This window comes from Drosophila grimshawi, unplaced genomic scaffold (genome assembly GCF_018153295.1).
Source record: "Drosophila grimshawi isolate 15287-2541.00 unplaced genomic scaffold, ASM1815329v1 contig_1377, whole genome shotgun sequence".
Classification (NCBI taxonomy): domain Eukaryota; kingdom Metazoa; phylum Arthropoda; class Insecta; order Diptera; family Drosophilidae; genus Drosophila; species Drosophila grimshawi.
In genome coordinates, this window is record NW_025062900.1 from 15,579,457 (window position 1) to 15,601,110 (window position 21,654).

At 35.4% G+C, this 21,654-nt stretch overlaps 2 protein-coding genes and 2 long non-coding RNA genes across 5 annotated transcripts; 3 read left to right on the forward strand and 1 right to left on the reverse strand.

Annotated features, from left to right (window-relative positions):
• Positions 1–380: 380 nt before the first annotated feature.
• LOC6561768 (fibrinogen-like protein 1) lies at positions 381–1,823 on the reverse strand. Its single transcript, XM_001988007.2, has 3 exons — positions 1,666–1,823; positions 664–1,607; positions 381–596 (listed from the first exon to the last, which is right to left on the reverse strand). The coding sequence occupies exons 1-3, from the start codon at positions 1,732–1,734 to the stop codon at positions 473–475; spliced, it is 1,137 nt and encodes a 378-aa protein (XP_001988043.2). The 5' UTR covers positions 1,735–1,823; the 3' UTR covers positions 381–472.
• A 16,581-nt stretch (positions 1,824–18,404) lies between these two features.
• On the forward strand, positions 18,405–18,927 carry LOC116805308. The gene is made up of 2 exons (XR_004365116.1): positions 18,405–18,505; positions 18,564–18,927. It is a non-coding gene; the product is annotated as an uncharacterized LOC116805308 (long non-coding RNA).
• A 1,120-nt stretch (positions 18,928–20,047) lies between these two features.
• LOC6562769 (male-specific sperm protein Mst84Dd) lies at positions 20,048–20,559 on the forward strand. The gene is made up of 2 exons (XM_032736448.1): positions 20,048–20,127; positions 20,189–20,559. The coding sequence occupies exon 2, from the start codon at positions 20,205–20,207 to the stop codon at positions 20,361–20,363; it is 159 nt and encodes a 52-aa protein (XP_032592339.1). The 5' UTR covers positions 20,048–20,127; positions 20,189–20,204; the 3' UTR covers positions 20,364–20,559.
• Positions 20,560–20,906: 347 nt separating this feature from the next.
• On the forward strand, positions 20,907–21,404 carry LOC116805307. 2 transcript variants are annotated; one of them, XR_004365115.2, is made up of 3 exons: positions 20,907–20,972; positions 21,132–21,226; positions 21,285–21,404. It is a non-coding gene; the product is annotated as an uncharacterized LOC116805307 (long non-coding RNA). The 2 variants fall into 2 exon arrangements; XR_004365114.1 differs by having other exon boundaries at positions 20,958–20,972; positions 21,028–21,226.
• The last annotated feature ends 250 nt before the right edge of the window (positions 21,405–21,654 follow it).

A 21,654-nucleotide genomic window follows, 5' to 3' on the forward strand; every position in this document is an offset into this window, starting at 1 on the left:
CCATTACAGTCTTCTTGATGCGTGTTAAAAAAATGTGTGGCAATATAAGCCTATTGTCTATATTTTAGAAAAATGTACCCAGGAATTAAGAAAAGAAAGTCCGTTGATTTTTTAAAGACACAGCCTTCCGTTTTCGAAATAATGAGATGAATTATCCTTGCGCTAAAAGTATGGTGATTTTCTACAATCAGATGCGATTTTTTGTCTGCGTGCAAATATTAAGCAATTGCCAGCTCTGCAATAAAAATCTTACGAGTTTCTTACCAGAGGATAATAACCTTTGTCTAGTCTGTATGATACTCTTACGAGAGTTGGGAGCTGCTGAGAATGAAAAAGGTACATCTAAAAGATACATCTAATTAATCAGATCAGTTAAAAAGTACGTGTAGAAATCGTATATTTTCAATCGCTTTCTCAATATGCATTCGACATAAGCAAAATAATTGTGAAATAAATGAAAAGTCTTTGTAACTTAAAGATGTTTTGGTCTAATCATCATTTGGGTACTTTTAAGTGCTTGACGTTTCCATTTATTCCAACTAATCCTGGGTGTAGGCGAATCAGCACCTTTCGATGCATGTGGACCATTTAAATTGCTACAAATAAAATAGAGAGATTTTAGATAAATATTAGGAAAATAATAATTCTTAAATCATCCATTACCAGTAATAACAGTTCAAATACCACCAACCAGACTCAAAGGTCTTTGCACAACTTCCAAAAAACCAATCATTATCCCGATCTGGAGTTGAAAATTTCATATTAATGTGTGGTCTTAAAGCATCTTTGGCATCACCAGAATATTCTCCAAGCTCTTTTAGGCTATAAGACTCTGCTTCACTTCCAACCACAAAATGATTATATTGGGCATATCTGGTTTCATTGTCAAAGTCCTCAAGGTAAATATACAATTCGTGCGGTTGCGATTGCGTCAGTAAGTGAAGTTTCTCTAATCCAATAAAGAATTCTCCGCGCAAATCACCAAAACCCGCCTTGTACTCTTCCCAGTTTCGATTAAAATTCACACTGCCGTTTATACGGCGCTGAATTACAGTCCAACCTGTACCGGCCAACTGCGAATCACAAGACACAGAAAATGTCTTCGAGTCGGGAACTTTAATCGTATACACATTGGTCGCTTTATCAAAGCAGCTTGCATCTTTCAAAATCTCTTGGGATTTTGATTCACATTCTTTGATTTTATTACCATTTAATGATAATTTGTTATCTTTGTCCTTGACTTGGGATTGCAAATGTGTTATTTCCTTGTCTTTTTCATTAAGTTGCGAATCTTTGGACTTCACTTCAGATTGCATCTTGGATATTTCTGCAGCATTTTCAGCGAGCTTTTTTTCCTGTGATTTCAACAATTCATCTTGAATTAATTTATTTTTTTTAAGGTCGTCTGCCAATTCGATTTGCTGTTTCAGCTGAGCTTCTGTGTGTATAAAGGATTCCTTTAAACTTACTATTGAAGCCTGTTGTTCGCTGATTTTGGTTTGCAATTCTGCAAGTTGTTCATCCTTTGATCGTAATAATTCTAGAAAGTTAAGTAGTGGTTTTACAACTTTATAGCAATAGGCCCCACACATCTGGTCCTTCTCTAACTAGAGAATATTAGAAAAAATTAGATTAGGTTATAATATATTGTTTATAGGAACTCACCGAGCAGTTAGTCAATCCTTTACTACACGCTATTAACGATAGTGCAAAAAGTGAAAAGTATAATTTCATTTTGCTAATAATTTAGCGACTTGGATCGTGCACAGCTATGCAAATTGTGAGCTGAACACAAAACGTAAAATGGAAATTCACTGCGACTTATCAGCACCTTATGCGACTGTCAAGTTGTATGTCATCTAGTGTACTAATGTACCGAAATTGTGATTTTTTAGCTATCAGTTTAAAATTTATATGGCAAATCTGAAAACGAACTTTTTTGAAATTTGTGTTTCGTTTGGTGTTTAAAAATTTCGTCTCTTCGTTAATTGACCGCTTTCTTATGAAAGGTCAGTTATAAGAATATCTCATATTTATATGTGTATATATAAAGAATATTATGTAGTAGATCGTCTTATCAATCTATGGTACTGACTGCTGGTCGATGCTCACTTGAGCTATACCCTGCACTCTTTGAAAATAGGTATGAAGGTTATGATGAAGTTGTGGAAGAGTATGTAGCAGGCAGAAGGAAACAACAAGCGAAGCGATCTAGTCATGTCCGTCTGCATATGATGCAGATCTCAAAGACTCCAAGAATTAGAGGCTTAATATAATTAAAAGAGTGATAAGAAATGTGTAATTATTAGTATCGATTTATTAATCCGAGAATAAAAACTCAAAGACCATTATATTTTTATGAATATATAAATTGCTAACAGAATTTCACTAACATATTCTCATTCTGTTAAGTGCACTCACACATACATATATATAACGTTGTAAGCTACAGCCGCTGGTATTAACAGCACTTTTAGTGCGCTCAGAAAAGTTCTCGTTAATCTGCCGGCAGCTGTGATCAAGTCAGTCTAGTCGATCCCGTTCCTCTATATTGCTCATATATGTACGCGCTCTGAATTGCAACGTTCTGAAAATTGCAAAATCGTTGAAATAAACTTGTATTTTATAAAGCTTTCAGAATGCTTATCGCGCAGCAATTTTGGTGATCTTCCTATTTCGTGCCAAATGAATAACAACTATTTTGCAAAGCAAATATAATTTGAACAAATACAAGAGCATATTTAAATAATTCGGTATTTCTTTTGCCGTTCGGTTATCGCCGTTGCCTTTTTTTAAATTATTTATTTTTTGCATAGTTGCACAGTGAGAACCGTTCAGCGCCGGGACAGAATAATTAGAAATAAAACAACACTGTAACAAAAATAAAACAGACAAACGTATGGTTGGAATGCAAAAGTAGCTATGAGATTCCACAGTATTTATGAGACACAAAAGTAGCTGAGTATTACAAAAATGTGTGGCACGACAGTCTGCGTAACACAAACAAATGATTCAGTGTGATGGAAAGGTATTTGCGAATTAAAAATATATCTGCTAGATATGTAATTACATAATAAAACTGTGAGATATAAAAGCATTTAGGAGAAAGAAAAGTAAACACAAGATACAAAAGTATGCGTGGGAATTAATCATGTCAATTTTAAATTTTTACTTGCAAAACTTTATAATTTACAAAAAAAACAAGAAAACATTTATCTCTTAATGCTCTCCATATGAAATCATCTTTTATTACTTGCCACATACCTTTCCTCGACTCGATGATACGCTGATAATTTACTATTAAAGAGGATGAGTAGCCAGAAATAATCACATAACTTTTCATTATTGGGTGCAGTTGATTATGCATATACATAAATAAGAACAGAGCCGTCATTGAATACGTAATCTGAGCATGACCAATTAAAATTTTCTACCTGACCGCAGTGCGTTTTCAGCTTTATGGATATGTCCATAATGCTCAACACTTGAGTTAAGCCCCAACTCTCAAGGAGTTTTCTTCTTTTTTTTGGAGACCGCACACACCGACTTCTACTCCAACTCCTAGTCTGAGGTTTGGTTATTTGATTGCGTCTGGCTTTTCAATTAGGCGAAAAACCCTTGATAGATGAAAACATATTGCTTTTATCACCTGCCACAGACAGAGAAACACACGCAAGCCACTCTTTAAATGTGGAGACGCGTTCAACAATTTGTAAGAAATTATCCTTTTTTTCGATTTGTGTTTCTATGTTTCTGTGTTGTGTGTTGTGTCTGATGAGAGCGCAAACAATTAAGATTTAGATAGGCACGCACGAATGGTGTTGAAAGGTCAAGCTACAAGCCACAATTTTAGGGTCAGGTCAGACGGCGGTCAGAACCGGTTCCTTTCGCATCGGCATACAAATGAAATCGAAATAAACAAATGCTGGAGATGCCTTGGAAACTCGTGCATATTTTAGGACCGAAGCGCACAAATTTGACTAATTGGCTTGAAATGTCGAACGGACTTGGACTTGGCTGCCAAATATTTCCATGTCAACTTTCGGTCAAAAGCTTGGGCCAGCATTTAAATGCAAGTGGCTGACAAGAAAACTGCATTAAGCCTGGAGTGCCTTTGTTTTGGCCCTTTTAGCTTAAAAAAATAACAACCATCAACCATTTGCAGACAGTTAAACAAATCTGAGTCCACCTTCCGGCCCAGCCAGCCAAGAAGAGAAGTAAAATATCTTATATATATATACGTATACAAATGTTATTGATTGGAAACCTATGGAAATGTGCTCACTTAACCAGTTCAAGCCACTGACGGAAATATTTAAAGGCGTTGACTACTAGCATAAGAATCTGGAGTAAATTGAAAAATTTAAAAAGTCTTTGCATGTTCTTCTTTTAATCTTATCTATTTGGTTGTCTCAATAGAAACATAAAATGTACTGAATTCTGTTTGGTGACATTATCAAATTAGAAGTAACCAACTCAAATATAATATTAAATTGATAAGCAATATAAAATTCCCGTTCAGTTTTGTTTGATTATCATCAAGCAATATTGAATTCGTTGAATTAAAAAATGGCAATGTAAAACTCTGACAAGCATTGTGAAAAATTGTAGATATTTATGTATAATAATATAAACATAAACTGTACTGAATTCTTTCTAGTAGAAATATCAATTAAAATAAGAAAACTGAAATTAACAATAACTAACCGTAAATTTCAATTTAAATTAATATTAGTCGACTTTAAATACATAAAAAAAAGATGAGAAAAATATTTAAATATAAGTTTTACAAATAAAAAGAAGTCCACAATTTTCTATACATTTTTTGAGTTTATTTTGAATGGCTATCGATGCTTTAAGATTCCACAAGGTTTAAGAGTATTTCATTCCAGTATTCAGTTAAGAATTACAACTTATATCAATACAGTTTACAGTTCAATTGGCAGCCAAAACTTTTTTCTTTTATTTCTATTGCGACTTTATAAACTTTCCGATGTCTTTGTCCTGTCGAGTCCTGGGCGAGACATCTGGATACCGCAATATTAAGTGCTTTACTCAGTTACAGTTACAGCCCCACATAAAATGCTCGTAAGCAGCGAGAAGAAGGAGAAACAAAGATTTGTTTACGCACATTTATGACCAAAGACATAAGAAACACTTTTAAGTTCCATTTGAGGGCGAGCGCACATGTCCCATCCCAGAAGACTCGACTTTGGCCCGTGTCTCAACACTTAAACAAATTGCCTACTAAACAATTCATCTCAATTTTTGTGAAACAACATTTGCACACTGCTCCATGCGGCGTGGGGAGCTGAGGACAAAATCAATTCGAAACTGTCCCCCAAAACAAAGAGAGAGTGAGTGGAGGTGGAAGGGCAAATTGAATGCTTTCTTTGAGTCGAGTTTGGGCCATCATTTGAGCCAATAGACGGGCCTGGCCTGGTAATCAAATATAATTTTTAACTATTTACGAGTACATTGCATGACATTTAGCCCCCCCCCACACACACACACACACACACACACACACACACACACACACACACACACACACAGACACATAGACACATGAACAGTTAGTCGTGCATTATTAACATTAATGCCTGATACGAGCGACGCAAAAAGTCAACAGGGGCTTGGGGCGTGGCAGCTTCGATTCTCGTGTTTCGCTGTGTGTGTGTGTGTGTGTGTGTGTCGGGCATATTGATGCCAATTTCGGCAAAACAAACAGCTAAAGCAAAAAGCAACAACGAACAAAAACAAAAACAACACGCATAAATAATATGAACGCATAAATGAAAATGGAATGGAATGCTAATGGAAATTCACATACATACATCGATTTCGATTTGGTTTGCCCCGCCCACCGCCCACCACCCATAATGGAGTGATCATAAATATGTGAGCAGAGGCTCGAGAAAAACCTCTTCGAGTCCAACGAAAAGATTAGCTTTCAACTGTTTTAGCCACATTCATAGTTCGCATGTGGGTGCCATAAAAATGTTGCATCTTACGTGAAATTATTTATGGATTGTGGCTTTTGTTGATATGTGGGCAATTTTCATAGCCTTTAGCCAAAGATAATGTCAACACTTGGTTATTAATATGGATGTGCTCTTTGTTGTGGGGTGGTGAATTAATATAATGGAGATAAATATCAATTTTATTTGTTTTACATAAATACAAAATAAATTAACTCAAATGTCTTTTTAATTGCTGAAAAATTTTGAATGCAAATGTTATTTTTTTTTATTAAATTTTAAAATTGACTTTAACGTTGCCAATCTGCTCAAAGTTGCTTAATGGAAAGAACTTTAATTTTAATTTAAATGTATATGCAACCAAGTTTACAAGCCAAGTTAAGGTCAACATTACGGATCAATAAAAATATGCAAACATTTGCATATTTCAACAATGAAACAAATTCCTTAAACATTTAATATCACAATTTGAGCATATCTCATGCAAACTGAAGCAGAACAAAGTTGCCCTTGTTGCCAGTCATCGATTATGTTGCAATAGCATACTTTGGCACTTGACTTGAGCCATTGATGCCTTAACACACACACACACACACACACACACACACCACCGCACACACAACACTTTCGAGTTGTAGAAATAGATACATGGATGGATGGATACAGTGCTAGCTGCATGTCAAACAAATTGAAAACTGTGCAGCAGCAGCAGCAGCAGCGGGGAGATAGGAGAAGGGAGAGTTGTTAAAAATTAAAAAGAAACTTGCAGAGGCAGCAACAGCTGGAGTAGAGGAGTTCATAAAAATTTCAAAAGCGACGATTGATGCAGAAATGGAGTCGGCAAAACAACTGGCACCCAGTTCCGTTCCCAAGGCGATTTCAAGATTGCAGCACAGGCAGCATCAGTATGTGCAGCCCCGTCAAGTTTTCATGTTGTGTAACAGCTCTTCAAATATTCAAAAGTCATTCCATTACTAAAATGACTTGAAAACGTTAGCAGCCAGTGAAGAACAAGAGGAGGAAACAGCATTAAATTCTCTCATTCTCTCCATTTCTCCTCCTCGTCACTTTTTCAGTTCTTCAGTTTGGCGCTGCCATTGCATTGGTGTAAAAATTCAATGACATTTCCTTTGTTTCTCTCAGTTGTTGCTGCTTAAGCACCCTGTATATAAGCGACTATGTGAAACGGGTTTAGTGCTGAGAAGCTATCAAGCATTATATTTTATTCAAGTCGTTTCCAGGGAGTGCTGAGAAGTTATCAAAGATTATATTTTTATGTGCAACACACAATAAATATAAGTATGCATTCTAATCTCTTTTTTAACAATTATTCAAGCAATTAACAAGCTTCTCCTATCTGCCAATTAAATTGTATTCAGAAATTAATAATGAATGCAAGTGAATTCATAAAAAGTTAAGGATTTCGCTTAACAATGTTAAATATCGACAACTTATTTATAAATATATATTACAAAATATTTATAAATCCAAAGATGTCTGTATCAGCTAAAAAAAATTACAAATCATTTGATTTTACAGGGCATTTGTAGCATTCTAGCACTCACTGGGGCAACTTTCTGCCATGTTGTTGCTGCTTTTTTGCTACTGCAACGATTTCAACGATGAGTGTGTGTATGTGTGTATCTATGTGTGTGTGTGCTGCTTTTTGGTTGCTTGACCCGCTTTTGGCAGCCTGACAGTCTGGCCCTGGCGCATTGAGTTCCCACTGACAATTCAGATTGTTTCTGTAGCCTGCCCCGAAAAGCAGGCGTCTCTTTGACGCCAGTCGGTAAGCCAAATGCAGGCCAAGCATGTTGCTGGTTTTAGTTGAGGGTAACAAAGTTTCGAATGCGCGTGAAATTTTGATTAATATCGAAGCATCACTTTAAGAAAAAAAGAAACATCTTAAATCATCTAATATTTGTGATGAACATTTGAGAAATTTGATATATAAAATATTAATCTTTTAGAACTAATTTAGAAAAATTACATTTTACACATGAAATGACTTATTTTTTAATTTATTCTTTCGCTAGACTTATTTTGTTGTTAACCGTTTTTTTTAACAATTTCAAAATCAATATCATGATGATTCTGATTGAAAATAAGCAAAGTTATAAATATATACCAGTCGATCTTAAAGACTACGACTGACAAATAAATGTACGACTATAGCCAATTTTAACGATTGCGAAAACTAGAGATATTGATTAGGAACAAAATTGTAATTACTTTGAATTTCTTTCAATTTAAAAATGTGTTTAATCACATTATTGTGTAAAAGTTAGCGCCGCTATTAGGCAAAATGTGCTTTTGGTTATCGTCAGTTTAGTATTTGAAAAGCACTTGAATCATTAGCAGACAGCTTTCAGGTGACTCTTATAACGGGCACTTTGCTCAGCAAACAACTAACACCGCAATAACAAAAACAACAACAACGACAACAACACCAACAACAATAAGAAACAGAGGAAAAGTAGAAGTAGAAACCGGGGGGACAAGTGCAAGTTTTATGCCCTGAAAGTGCGGTAATTGATGTCGAAATGTCAATTACCCAAAATGTGCTTAAAACACTTGCAGGAGCAGCAGTAGCAGAAGAAGCTGTAAGCAAAAAGGCTCCAAAAACCGAGTCAGGCGTATCCTGACAGCTTCTGATAGGGGTTTTCGGTTAGGTGTATCAGCAAAATCGATTGCTAAGACTGTTTAATTGGCTTTGTGAGCCGCATAGAAAACCGTAACGAATTTTCTGCACCGTGTTACGGCAGATTTTGCGGCCTTAAATTTTTATTATTCCATCATCTCTTCAAAAATGAAAAGCGACAAGAACAAATCCCAAACTGCAGCTCAACGAGAAGAAGATAAATATAAAGTAAAATGCTCTAGTCAAAACAGTGTTCGACTCAAAAATACCCACCAATCAACTCATAGATCTATAAACTATAATATTTTAAATATCATAAGGCGAATTAAATTACATTTCGTTGATTATTCTTTTGGTAAAGTGAATACAATAGGAACAGGCTTTTATATTTGGAAAATTGTTAGTCTTTATTTGCAACCGGAAAACGATGTTGATTAATTCTAATGAAATGGATAATACATAGAAATAATTATATGTTCAATACATTTTTACAGCTTTATTATACCCCTTTTGCCCTCTATTTCTGGGTACAGAGTATACAAAAAAAAAGGATAAGAAAAGGTTGAGCAAAAGTATTTCGCATGGCAAGGCTCGTTGCGCTCTTTCAATTTTCGTTTTCGTTTTGCTGAATTCATTAGGCGTAATTACGCAATCACAAAAGGACCTCGAAAAACTCAGTCGAGTTGGGAGCTGAATGAATCTTAAGCAACCATCGCGACGCGCCTTTGTTCGCCTTGTCCAAAAGGCATTCATTGGATTTTTGCTTTGACCATCCTTCGATTTCGGAATATTTAATTGATTAGGAAATGAGTTAAGCTCGCTAAGATTTTTTTTCGGCACTGATTTTGTCTGTGATGAGGCGATTGGCTTTATATATGAGCGGGAATGCTTTGGATTAATGCATACTGCAAGATAGATTCATATTGAAAGCTTTATCTGTGCATACTTTCTGAAGAATAAAAGAAAAAAATATAAATAATTTATTATATAACACCACAGGCAAATTCTGACCATAAACATTGATTGTAAAGATGAATTTTAATTAATGTTTATGAACAAGTTTTTTTAAAATTTTTGTAGTCTCGTCAGAATTCCAAATATCTCGGAATATCAGTTGAAAATCAGTTGACCTCTGACCAAAGAAAAAAGTAATTTAAATTATAAATATAAGTCAGCAAACAAGAAAAGAAAAATATTAATTAATTTGTGAGTACAATTTCTTAAAACCATCTGCATTATTTAATGGGCAGCAATACTTGCAACAATACAAACAAATTCAAGCAAACACAGCGACCTCAGTTCTGTAAGGCGAATGGGCATAAGTTGAAATTATGTGAAATGCCAAATGCTCACTTGAAACTTTCTTTTCAGTTTTTGTAAGTAAAAAGTATACAAACTTGAGCCTTTGCTTCCCCATTGCACAGGTGGCAGCACAATTGTGAGGTAGGGAAACCGACAACAGTGCTGCCAACTATTTATCGCCTAAAAAGCGGTCAAAAAATGGGCTAAAAAATACTTAAGGTTTAGAAAACAAGATGCATTTTTAAATATATACTTCCTTAATGTCCACTTATCGTTTTAAATAAACAGAAAATATTGTTGGTGATTGATCACTTACCAAATAAATTAATCCTCTCGAAGAAATGGAGAAATGGCTAAGAACGAATTTGTGATATTTTAGCTTGGCAGTCATAAATAAACCTAATATTAAATTTAAAATAAGAAATACAATAAATTATTCATATCTACTGATACGTTCCGAGAAAAGGCTGAGACACCACCACCGATTCATGTGTGTGTTGTGTTTTGGGAATGGAGTTGATGTTTTTAGCGCTGTTTGCAAAAAGTTTTCTAGTTGTTTAGCAAGTTTTCATAGCATTTGTTTTTTACAGTCCGCCATGGGAGAGAAAGTTTTTCTATTGCTGCCTGCTTCCAATTAAGTGGTTATTTTTATTTTTATTTTAATTTTATTTAATGTATTGTACAATCTCAATCATATACATCATACACATGGAACATTGCGTTCTACTTTATGTTTATGAAATTCTTATCGTTTTTTTATTTTTCTATTTTTTTCCACGTTTGGCTGATTTTTTGCTCGAGCCCCACATTTAAAGCCCACAAACTGCGCTTGATAAATCAGCTTTGACCCATTGAACCGCAATCAATTTATTTACTTTAAACAAAGCTGAATAACACGCCCAGATCTCAGACCAACAAGCAGTTTCACAGATCAGCTCAAATGGGCAACTCGAAGACATAGTGGTAACAAGGCAGAGCCAAAGGCGTCAACCGCTGTGCCACAAACTTGATTTATCTGCCGGCCTGCCCCACACGAAGTCTCAGTCCAGCCGGGCCAGCTCTTTGTGGAACTGCATCTCTGACTCCGAGTCAAACTCTAGCTGAACATATGGCCCGAGTTAAGTTGCGGGAGGCATCGCAGCAGTTGTAAAATTAGCCTCTGGCCAAATGATCATAATTGCCGCTGAGCTCCACCAAATCGAGATTCGTTTTGAGATCTTTGTTAGCTGCATAGCTTGTAGCGATGCGCACTTCTGAGATTAGTGAAATTACCTTTAATCACAGGCCTTCTTAACTTTATGAATAAGCAAGCGAGTGCTGTTAACTGCGAAGCTTAAATACCCTTTTATAAGTGTTAACATATTTTTCGTTTTCACAAGAACTTAACAAATTTTATATGTTTTATTAATAAAAACGTATAATATTTATTATTAAACTTAAAATCATTTAGAACTGATGAGTAAGCAAAGATATCTTGGGAAACATAATACGTTTTCAAGCATGAACACATATTTCGATTGATTGCGCTGCGATATAGTGATCCGATCCGACTAATCTGACTACTGACTACAGAAAGATTATATATTTAGTGCATAAATTACCCTTATTTTCACACTTCATTCGTTAGACTAATCGTATCGAATTGTTTTCATTCAAATTGTGCACACTTTGAATTGCAAGCAATGGCCACAGATCTGATTACACTTGTCACACAACTTATACAACCCCAAAATATATCATGTAACACACTTCCATTCCAAAAACCACTCTATATTTATTTACAATACCTACGAGATGCTGACGATGACCTGGATACAAATCATTTCTCAATCACGTCGCTGCAACTGCTCAACAATTTTGTACGCCACCAGCCCTGCCTCTTGGCTGTGTTTTTTGTGCTTTCATTACATTTTTATTTCATGTTTATTATAAGCGTTTTTTCTTTCCAACCACCAAGCTTGCCGTAAGGGCTACCTAGTCCTGCCCTAAACTCTATACTCAGCTCTCGCCCGCCCTCCGCCCTCCGCCCATCGCCCATCGCCCACTATGGCCACATACATACATACATACTTAATGTGGATTTAAAATGCGTGCTCATGCAATTTCTCACACAAATCCTTTTATTGCACATTTGGCTTATGTCGGGTTTACGTACCAATTTTGGACGCCACCACGCCCCCCGGAACACGTCACGCCCCCTCGTCTCGGCCAGTGTCCTGCACAGGCAACATTTTTATTTGTTGCAGGCCCGGCTGGCCTGCGGGCCAACTGCCGCCTACTTTATTGGTCACATAACAAAAGATTACAGCAACAACGGAGCAACAAATTCGTTTGGTTCCTGGTTCTCAGTTCTCTGTTCTCGGTTCTCTGTTCACGTTGCCCCTTAGACGAAGTGTAGCGATGCGAATCTTTATGTCTACGTGGTTATAAAAATATGATGAGCATTTCATATATACACTCTTCCATGTCATATATATTTCTATAATTTTTTTATTTTTTTTGTGCTTTCGCTGTGCTGTGACGTTTGATTGTTGCTTTTTTTTGGAAGCCAAAGCCAAAAGCAAACGCAGCGAATGCCACAATTTAATATTAAGCTCGAGCTCTAATAATCCCCTGTACAAAATAAAAACTTCAATAACTGAATATTCTGGATTAAACAAACTATTTATCAATTAGCAAACAATGTTTTTTATATGAGCACAGATTCAGCTTTTGATATTTTTAATACAATTTAATTCAACATGTTATTCAGTTACATTTGGTTAAGCTGGAAAAGGTATTTGTTGGCTTTAGTCAAAAGCAAATGCAAGAAATGCCACAATTTAATATTAAGCTTAAGCACAAATAATGCGCAAGAAAAATACAAAATAAATTAACTTGAAATAACTAAGAATATTCTGGATTAAAAAGATCTAGTTATAAATTAACAAGCAATGCTTTGGTTTCTTCTTTTTATGATATTTTATGTTTTATTTGCCGATTTAATTCAATAGATTATTTCTTCAACATTGGGTAAGACCGAAAAAGGGATTTGTTGCCTCTGGTGACAGTCCAAGTGGCAGGCAAATAAATTTACGCCTCCGTTAAAGTTTTGATGCCAAGTGCACGGTTACGGCCCATGGGAAACGACTGTGAGAAATGCGTTGGCAATCATTCAATGCGTCAATCAAACTGGAAACGAGCTCGCTTGAGCTTGACTTCAGCTGCAGTTGCAGCTTCAACTTCAGTTGCAGCGTTCAGCATTCGCTCGCTTCTCCATTTAAATTAAAAACTTTGTCCGAACTTTAAATACAGCTTACGGCTTTATGGGAGTTAATGGAGGGAGGGGTGGGAGGGCAGGGTGGGGATAGTGTATGGGGTGTGGGGTAGGTGTTTGGAAAACTGCACTTAGCACCGCTCCAGAGCTCAGCTGAAATCGAACGCTTCGTTGGCCAGCGAAGATGCCGTAAGTAAGTACTATGGATTCCAGCAGTAAGTCGGCCCTTAATTCAACAAAAGTTTTTGTACTATTTGTGCTGCATGTGTGGTGCGTGGGTGGGGCAGTGATTGGTGCACGAATGCATAAGGGCATGTTACACTCGTTCATATATTTGTTATACATTTAAAGCAATTTGCTGACCACAAAAAAAGAACTGCTGCGAAATCAATTCGGCTCGCAGCCATCTATTAGACTTTCATTAACAACAAAAAAATGCCAGACACGTTTTTGTCCACAAACAAAATTCGAAATTGCCAACTCGATTCGTCTCTCTTTTTGTATGTCAGTGTGCGTCTGTGTGTGTGAAAGCATCCATGCAATTGAAAAATAACTTTGTGATTTCCTGAAATAATAAACACAATATTGAAATGAAAATATTAAAGCTTTATGAGGAGATTTTCATGCAGACAAGACTTAAAACCAGAAACATTTTATCTTCATCAGATTATTCTATTTGCAACTTGCAATGTGTTTTAGTTATTGACGGCATAGTTATGATCTTATTTCAGAATGAAATTTGAAATATGAACATGTCAAATATTATTATTTATTGAGATATTTCTTTCCCAGTGCTGCAAGCTAAGCTTATTATTTAAGTCACTAGCCTCTAATGAATAATTAGTTTTATAAATGATGTAGTCATCAAAAGTTGACGATTTTAATTTAAAATTAAAGCTGTTTTCATATTTTATTCTTATAGTTAGTCTTAAATGATTTAAATTAATTTAATTTTCATATTTTCATCAGCATTCGAATTGTGTGTGTTGAAAAATTAACATTTAACGGAGTTATGCCATAAAATGTTGTGTATATATAAATAAAGGTATTTCATTATTCGTCTTATTTACTTTTCTCATGTCCATACAATCAATGTTAAATGCCAACTCCATGGTGCTTGATGGCAGCCTTCCCCGCTTATTGATTTATTTGCGCGGACATATTTTAAGCTGCCTCACGGCCAAGAACGACGAAATAAGGAGGACAAAGGTTCACAATCTGCACAGCGAAACTCTGTCAGTGTCTGCTGTCCAATAAGTGTCAATTACAATCAATTTGGCAGCAGCTTTTAAGTGTGTGTTTTTGTGTGTGTGTGTGTGTGTGTGTGTGTCTTTTTTCGTATATTGCTGGCCTTGTGCTTACCTGCTCGCGTTATACACTGCGTATGCGCAATTTTCCTTGCGAAACGCTTCAAATGCGGTTTTAAAGCAGGCAAAATGAATGGCTTGTAATGAATGCTGATTGACAGTTGAAATTAAATTTGTAAGCTCAGAGAAAGATGGCGAAGACGACTGAACCTTGGATTGTGTATGAAATCCAATACGTTGCCAGACTCTTTATTTAAAATTAAATTTCGTAGATAGTATTTTACTTTTAAGCTTCTCTTAAATTAAGTACAGCAGATTTGCAGCATTTGTTGAATCAGTTCTGCACTATATTTTAGCACCCCAACGGGAGTGATTGGCTTTATCAAGATTGCCAGCCATTCGGTTTTTTTCCCCGCTCGGAAGAACATTCCTAAGTTTAAATATGGCTTATATAATCTATGAACGCATATCTTGTCAAAATCACTTTGATAAAAATCCAATTGACCTTATCGGAAGCCAAGAAACTGAATTACATCTACGAGACTTTTATATAATTACAGAAAATATACAATAATTACAGTTATTTGATTTTCCACTGCTTACAAATAATTTCTATTGTTAAGAATCATCTTTCTGAAAAATATCCTTTTAAATTTTAAGTAGTTTTGTTTTCCTATTTTCCATATATTCTGAAAAATTTTCGGTTATATTTTCTATTTGGACAGAAAGAAATGACAATATCGAATCGGCTGATCAAGATTACTTATATACTTAATGGGGTCGTACACATCTCGTGCGAGCTTCACCATAAAATACAATGCCCTCTGCAAGGGTATAAAAATAATTATCTATTTTACATAGTTTCAAAGCAAGCACAAAACCCTCAGACATTCAGCTAAAAGCTTAGCGTACTTTGAAGCTCAAACAAAATCGTTGCCTACTTTCCGGTGCGCAAACTTGAAGCATTTGCCTTTTGTTTTATGCATGGCACAGCAATTGCAGGGCATATGATTGATTGATGATTAGCCCGTCTAGCAAAAACACAAACGTTCCACTTTAGAACAAGAACTTGGCCAACTCAAATAGAAACTCTCTGAGTGAATGCCTCCCCTATATCCCCACTGCTCCCTGCATCCTCTATCTCTGGCTCCTGGCTTTATGGCGAATCAATCATTTTCATCTTCAACTGCACACTGTGCTCAACATTCTTTGTTTGCACTTGTGTTGTTGCTGTTGTTCTAGCAAATCAATCTTCACTCAGCGCCCAACTACAAGTAATACAAAAGCAAAGAAACAAAAACCAAAAAAAAAAAAGTGAGAATTTCAATCAAAAATCTGATAATACGTATTGTTGACAAATTGTTTGGCATTAACTTGGCTGCGCGTCGCCGCCGATTACGTAGCGAAATTGTGGCCATAAAGCCAACTACCCGCAGGGATAAAAACCCACTTCGCAGCCAGACAAATTCACATTCAGCCAATCGTTGCATTATTTATGCAGCAGCTGAAATTATGAGTGAAATGTGTCCCATAAAGGATACGTTAACAGAAAGTTTTTTCACATCAGCAGTCTCATTTGTTTGAGATTACAGCTCAATTTGAATAGTTAAGGCAAATGGTCTAAAAAAAATGCATTATTAAACCTACAAAAATATAATCATTTTTATAATTAAATATCAATTATGCATTTAGCCAATGCATTCATTGAAATTCACTCTTCACGACAAAATCCTCTTCAGCCAGACTCTTGATTAAACATTGTTGTTAGTGTTGGCAGCAAGCAACAAATAGTGTTTCAAGTGTTGGCACAGTAAAATCAATTCATAAAACCCTTAAAATAGCGAAAGGCAATTCATTCAATTGATTTCATTCACCAATTAACATTTCTGTATTGTCCATAGTAAGTGGTCAATACATCATGTGTGTAAATTTATGTGTGTGTGTGTGTGTTTCTGGCCTTGTTTATTATTGGTCGTGGCATTTTAAATTGACAGTTGCAGCACATCACACACAAATTATTTTCCACTACCCCAAAATACTATTCTCATCCCAGACAATAAACAGGAAAACAATTTTTAAATGCAGGCACTTTGGGGCTGACTTTTGGGTGTTTGGGCCATGTCAAAATGAAGCTGGTCCCAAGTGTAATCAATTACAGTGCTCGGCCAAGTAGAGTGTCAGTGTATGTGCGTGTATGTATGTATGTGTGTTTGTGTGGGTATGTGCTTGAACAATGTGTCCTGCGTCATTCCGTTTGACATTAATGGCTTTATAATTGTATGCAAGAGCTGTCCTTTATAGCAGCGAGTACGGGCACTAGTTGCTATATTCTTAATGCTATTTAATTCCGTTTATATTCCCAAACAACGAACTAATTTAACTAGAAACTAGTTAGTCAAATTTCTTTTCATCAATCACGTCGAATTTAATTTCCAGTTTCGCTCAATACTTGTATTAAGAGCTTTTAACCGACAACCTTCACTAAACACGCGAAAATTATATACCTTTTCACACATTGTGTTAGCATTCTAAGAGTATTTTAAGGATTATAAGCAATATGTAACCCACCAACTTCAATTAATTATATATTCGATTCGAATCATAACAAAATAATGTTTAATGTATTTATTGTTTTTTTTTTTTTTAATAATATTTAAACTATGCCTTATCCAAAATTACTCTAGATTTGAGTTATAGTATAGAATGAAGGAATTTACTTAATACCAGATTTTAGTTTAAAGATGCATTATGAAAATCACTTTAATTTTATGTATTTAAATATAATATGATATGTAATCAAGAAACCCTTACAAAATAACACACAGTCCAATATTATAAAGCTACAAACAGTATGTAATACAATTCAAATGTTATTTTAATAGCTATCAAAATATAAGAATAATTTAAAGTATTTCAAATATAATAAAATAAAATTTAAGAATAATTCAAAGTATTTCAAATATAATTTATAATTAAAGCATTAGCAGAAATTTGTTTAGTTAATGTTAACCTATTGTAATTTATATGTGTGTAAGAGTATTTACATCAGCATATTTAAGTATTTAAGCCGAAGTAAAAATATCCTTTTGTAGTTGTTAAGTTAGTGTAGTTGCTGCAAGGGTATTTAATATTCGATAAACCCAATTGCTCTTGTAATTCATATCAATTTAATGCTCGTATGTGTATATTAGTTGTCTGAGGGCTGCTTGTAAGTATCAGGGACGTCAGGCTGGGCTGCAATTGTTAATTAATTCATATGCGTGGTGTCAAAAAGTTGTTATTGTTCACTAGACGCAAAGTTGCGTATACGCAGCGTCTACTGCCTGTAATTAAAGGTGAGTTGTTGTCGGCTGTGTGTGTGTTGGTGTGTGTGTCTTTGGGAGTCTTTGTGTCAACCACAAAATCTAATTTGCACATTTTCGCACTTAATTTTAGAGGGAGACAGAGATTGAGACGATGCGCTGACAGCATTGACAAGTCGCTATTCCTTTGCTCGCTTTTACTGTTGCTTGTTGCTGTCACACGAGGCGTATGCGCAGCGCGCACAGAACCGCAAGCATATATAGAGGCAAAGTAGCAACTAATAGCATTTAATTTATTCAGCTGTACACAGCGTGTGAGATATTAATTTCCGCTTTTGTCTTCTACGCTGGCACTCATGGCGTTCTCACATAGACCTAGCGTTTTTAATTCATGTGGCTCTTAACTTAATTATCACCGCAAATGGCACTTTCGGCACAGATTTACGTTGTGCTGGCATAAAATCCAGTCAAAAAATTTAATTAAAGAAAATTAATCATTTAACTAAATTCGCACAGAATACAATATTATTAAATTTTCAAGTCGTTAACCCCAGCAGACTCTGACTGAACTGTCAATGTGGAGCTAATATGTGCTTCACGAAATAAATTATTTTTAGTCTAACACCGGCATTCAAAGCTTTCGCAACTCTGTTCTCCAAATTCATAGAGACTTAAAACCTTTGGAGTTTTTCCTATTTTCGTGTAGACCGTTTCCTGTAAGAGACAACAAATATTTTTTTGAAAATTGTAGTGATAATCGCTATTCCCTTGCAGCTCCTTGCATAATCAAAATGTGTCAATGGCCTTGCTATCCCGCTGCCTGCATTGGATCATGTGGTGGCTGCCCCCCAAGTGGCTTCTTTGATCCTAGCTTTGGATCACTTGCCGGTCCATGCCACGGCTTGGGTGGCTCCTGTTATGGATGCTGGGGTGGATGTTGCTGACACCGTAATCACCACTGTCTCTTATATAAGCAAGCATGACGAACCTGAGACTGGCCTACAGAAGAAATATAGGGAAACTTCCAAGGGGGGACTAGCATATTAATTTCTTATGTACCAGGCAGCGATCCGTTATCTTAACAGCTATTGTTGCAATATAGAATTTATGTTTGAACAAAATAAACCATAAAATGTAATTATCTTTTTAATCTTATTGTGGCTTATATAAATCTGGCTTATAGACTTGTTTCTGATCTCATTGGTCAATCTCCATGATAAATAGGATGGAAACTGATTTTAATATTGATGAAATAGGATAACGATGAATCTATTGGGGTCCAAAGAGTCTCTTTAAATGCGTTACTTATTGCAGGACAAAATGATAATATCCTCTGCACTTGTATACGAAAATGTTGTGATTCAAGCAGTTTTGATTTGAAAAAATAGTATTCCTACTGCAAAATACCGAGCAGGCTTTGACAATTGATGTCAAAACCTACATTTGGTTTGTGGGAATCAATACATCTTTTTGTCATTCATCTTTCGTACCTTCAACAGAAAACTACAATAAAAATATAAGATTGTTTGCCGGCTTGTAAGTATATAAATGAGAAATACTTTATACAAATGAGAAATACTTTTATATTTGGCGTTTTTTTTCATTTTAGCAGGTAACAGTCTTTTCTGTAGTTAAGCACTGTGGTTCATCGATAGCAAATTATTGTATCTTGTAGTACCTATTTCCGTGAAGAACTTGCCAAAGGTTTGTAGCCCTGCCACCCATTTCTATATTATACATATTTCTATAATCCTGTCGAAACAGCAATTTCATTTCAAGATGTGTAATCCATGCTACGCGTGCTGTGGTTCTTGCTGCTCCCCATGTTGTGGCCCATGCGGTGGTTCCTGTGGTCCTTGCGGTCGGAGCTGCGGCCCATGTGGTCCTCCGTGCTGCGGAAAGCGTAATGGGCTTCAATGTTGTGGACCATGCGGACCATGTGGTGGTTGCTGCTAACCACTTCTTTAGAACGAAATTTAGGTACTACATATACACAGTCATCTGAAATGAATTTCAAATCATGCTATTTTAAATAAAAATATAGAACCAAAATCATCGTGTTGCAAACTTTCATGATAACCCAATATCTTATTGATACGCACATAGAATAGCAAATACGTGTTACTAACAAAATAGATATAGCCCAGGATAACTATTCTTGGCTATTACACAGCAGGCTTTGAGCTTTCTCTCGAATTAAAGTCCTATGCTGACTGCTTATAAATAAAATTTCAATTAGTTCAACTCCGACACTGGAACCTTTCGGAACTCAATTCTATATATATATTTTTAGAAATTTCGGCAGTATTTTCTCCTTTTTTCGTGTAGCTTGAGCAATGTGGGTCAATTTATTCGATAAATCAAAATGTATATTGTGTAATGTGATTTTATTTTTATAGCCCATACCAAATCAACATGTTTGGATACACGTGCTATCCTGGTGCCTGCATTGGACCTTGCGGTGGTTGCGCACCAAGTGGGTTTTATGATTGCTGCTTTGGACCATACCAGGGACCCTTCAATACGTGGTGCGGCCCCAGTGGTCCGGGATTCTGGAGTGGACGAATGTGTTAGTGGCCTCTCTTGCCAATTCAGACAAGTATGGGATCTCAGTTGCAGACGAACTCTAGGAGAAGTGCTTTTAGCTACTTGTCACTAGTAGCTTTCAAAATGATGTTAATAGAAAATAGCTTTCTAGATGCTTTTCACTATACCTAAAATATGTTCCATAAACTCATTAAAAATCATCTAGTATCTATTTAAAACGAGATTTTACATATGGCTGTTTTATATAACATGTACTACATGAAAAATGCGGAATCCACTGGATTTTGATGTTGATGAAACTAAATGAACATTTATAACACAAATATTACAGCCAATAAGCCTAAGATTATTAGTTTCACGCCATCTCCGGATAAAGCTAAACTTAAAATAAACATTTTTGGCAATTTGCACTATGTGACACAATATAAAATTATAAATTTATTTCAGAAATCGCAGTTAGCTTTGACTTTTAGATTCTAAATATTTCGCATAGCTTAGAATTTACTTTGAAAAAATCTTATTCCTCACAAACATGCCGACACAAACATTAATTTTTTAAAATTGAAAACCTAAACATTTTTACGAAATCTAACTAAATTTCTTAGTAAATCAAAATTTCAAAAATATGATTTAGTCGTAAGTTTTTATGTAATATTGAATTCAAAAATTTGGGTTACAAAAATATTTTCAGATTTGAATATCATTTCCTTCTTTGCTAAGCGAGAATAATATGCTTTAAAACATATTAAAAATCATTCGGATACTCAGAAGATTATTTTTAAATATTGAATATAGGTTGGAATTAGGGTAGAATGGACTACAAAACATGGATTACAAAGCACACAGCACCCATCACGTGACTACAACTGGTATACTACTGGAATAGTTGGGTAAGCATTTTGCAGATTATTTCAATTTTAGTAATCCATAACATATTATGTTACGCAGATTTGCATGGTTTTTAATTTAGTTGATATCCAGTTGTTATTTTAATGATGATAATTTGACGTGTTCACTATGAGAATTAAGTTAATAAATGTTAAATTAAAATTTTGAAATAAAGCTGAAGAGATTCCTGTCATAAGTGCCCAAGGCCACCTTTAGACGGCATAGCTTCAAACTCCACAGCTGATTAGACGCTCTGGCGCTCTGGGGATGTATATAAAAAAAAAAAAAAAAAAAAACTTAAGTTCACACACACCCCACACACTCACACACGCTTATATGAAGTTGTAGCTCAAAGAAGACCTAAACTATCAAGGCTAAATTGCTTTTGCTGCTTTTGCCAACTGGATGTCAAACACGAAAGCTTTTGGAG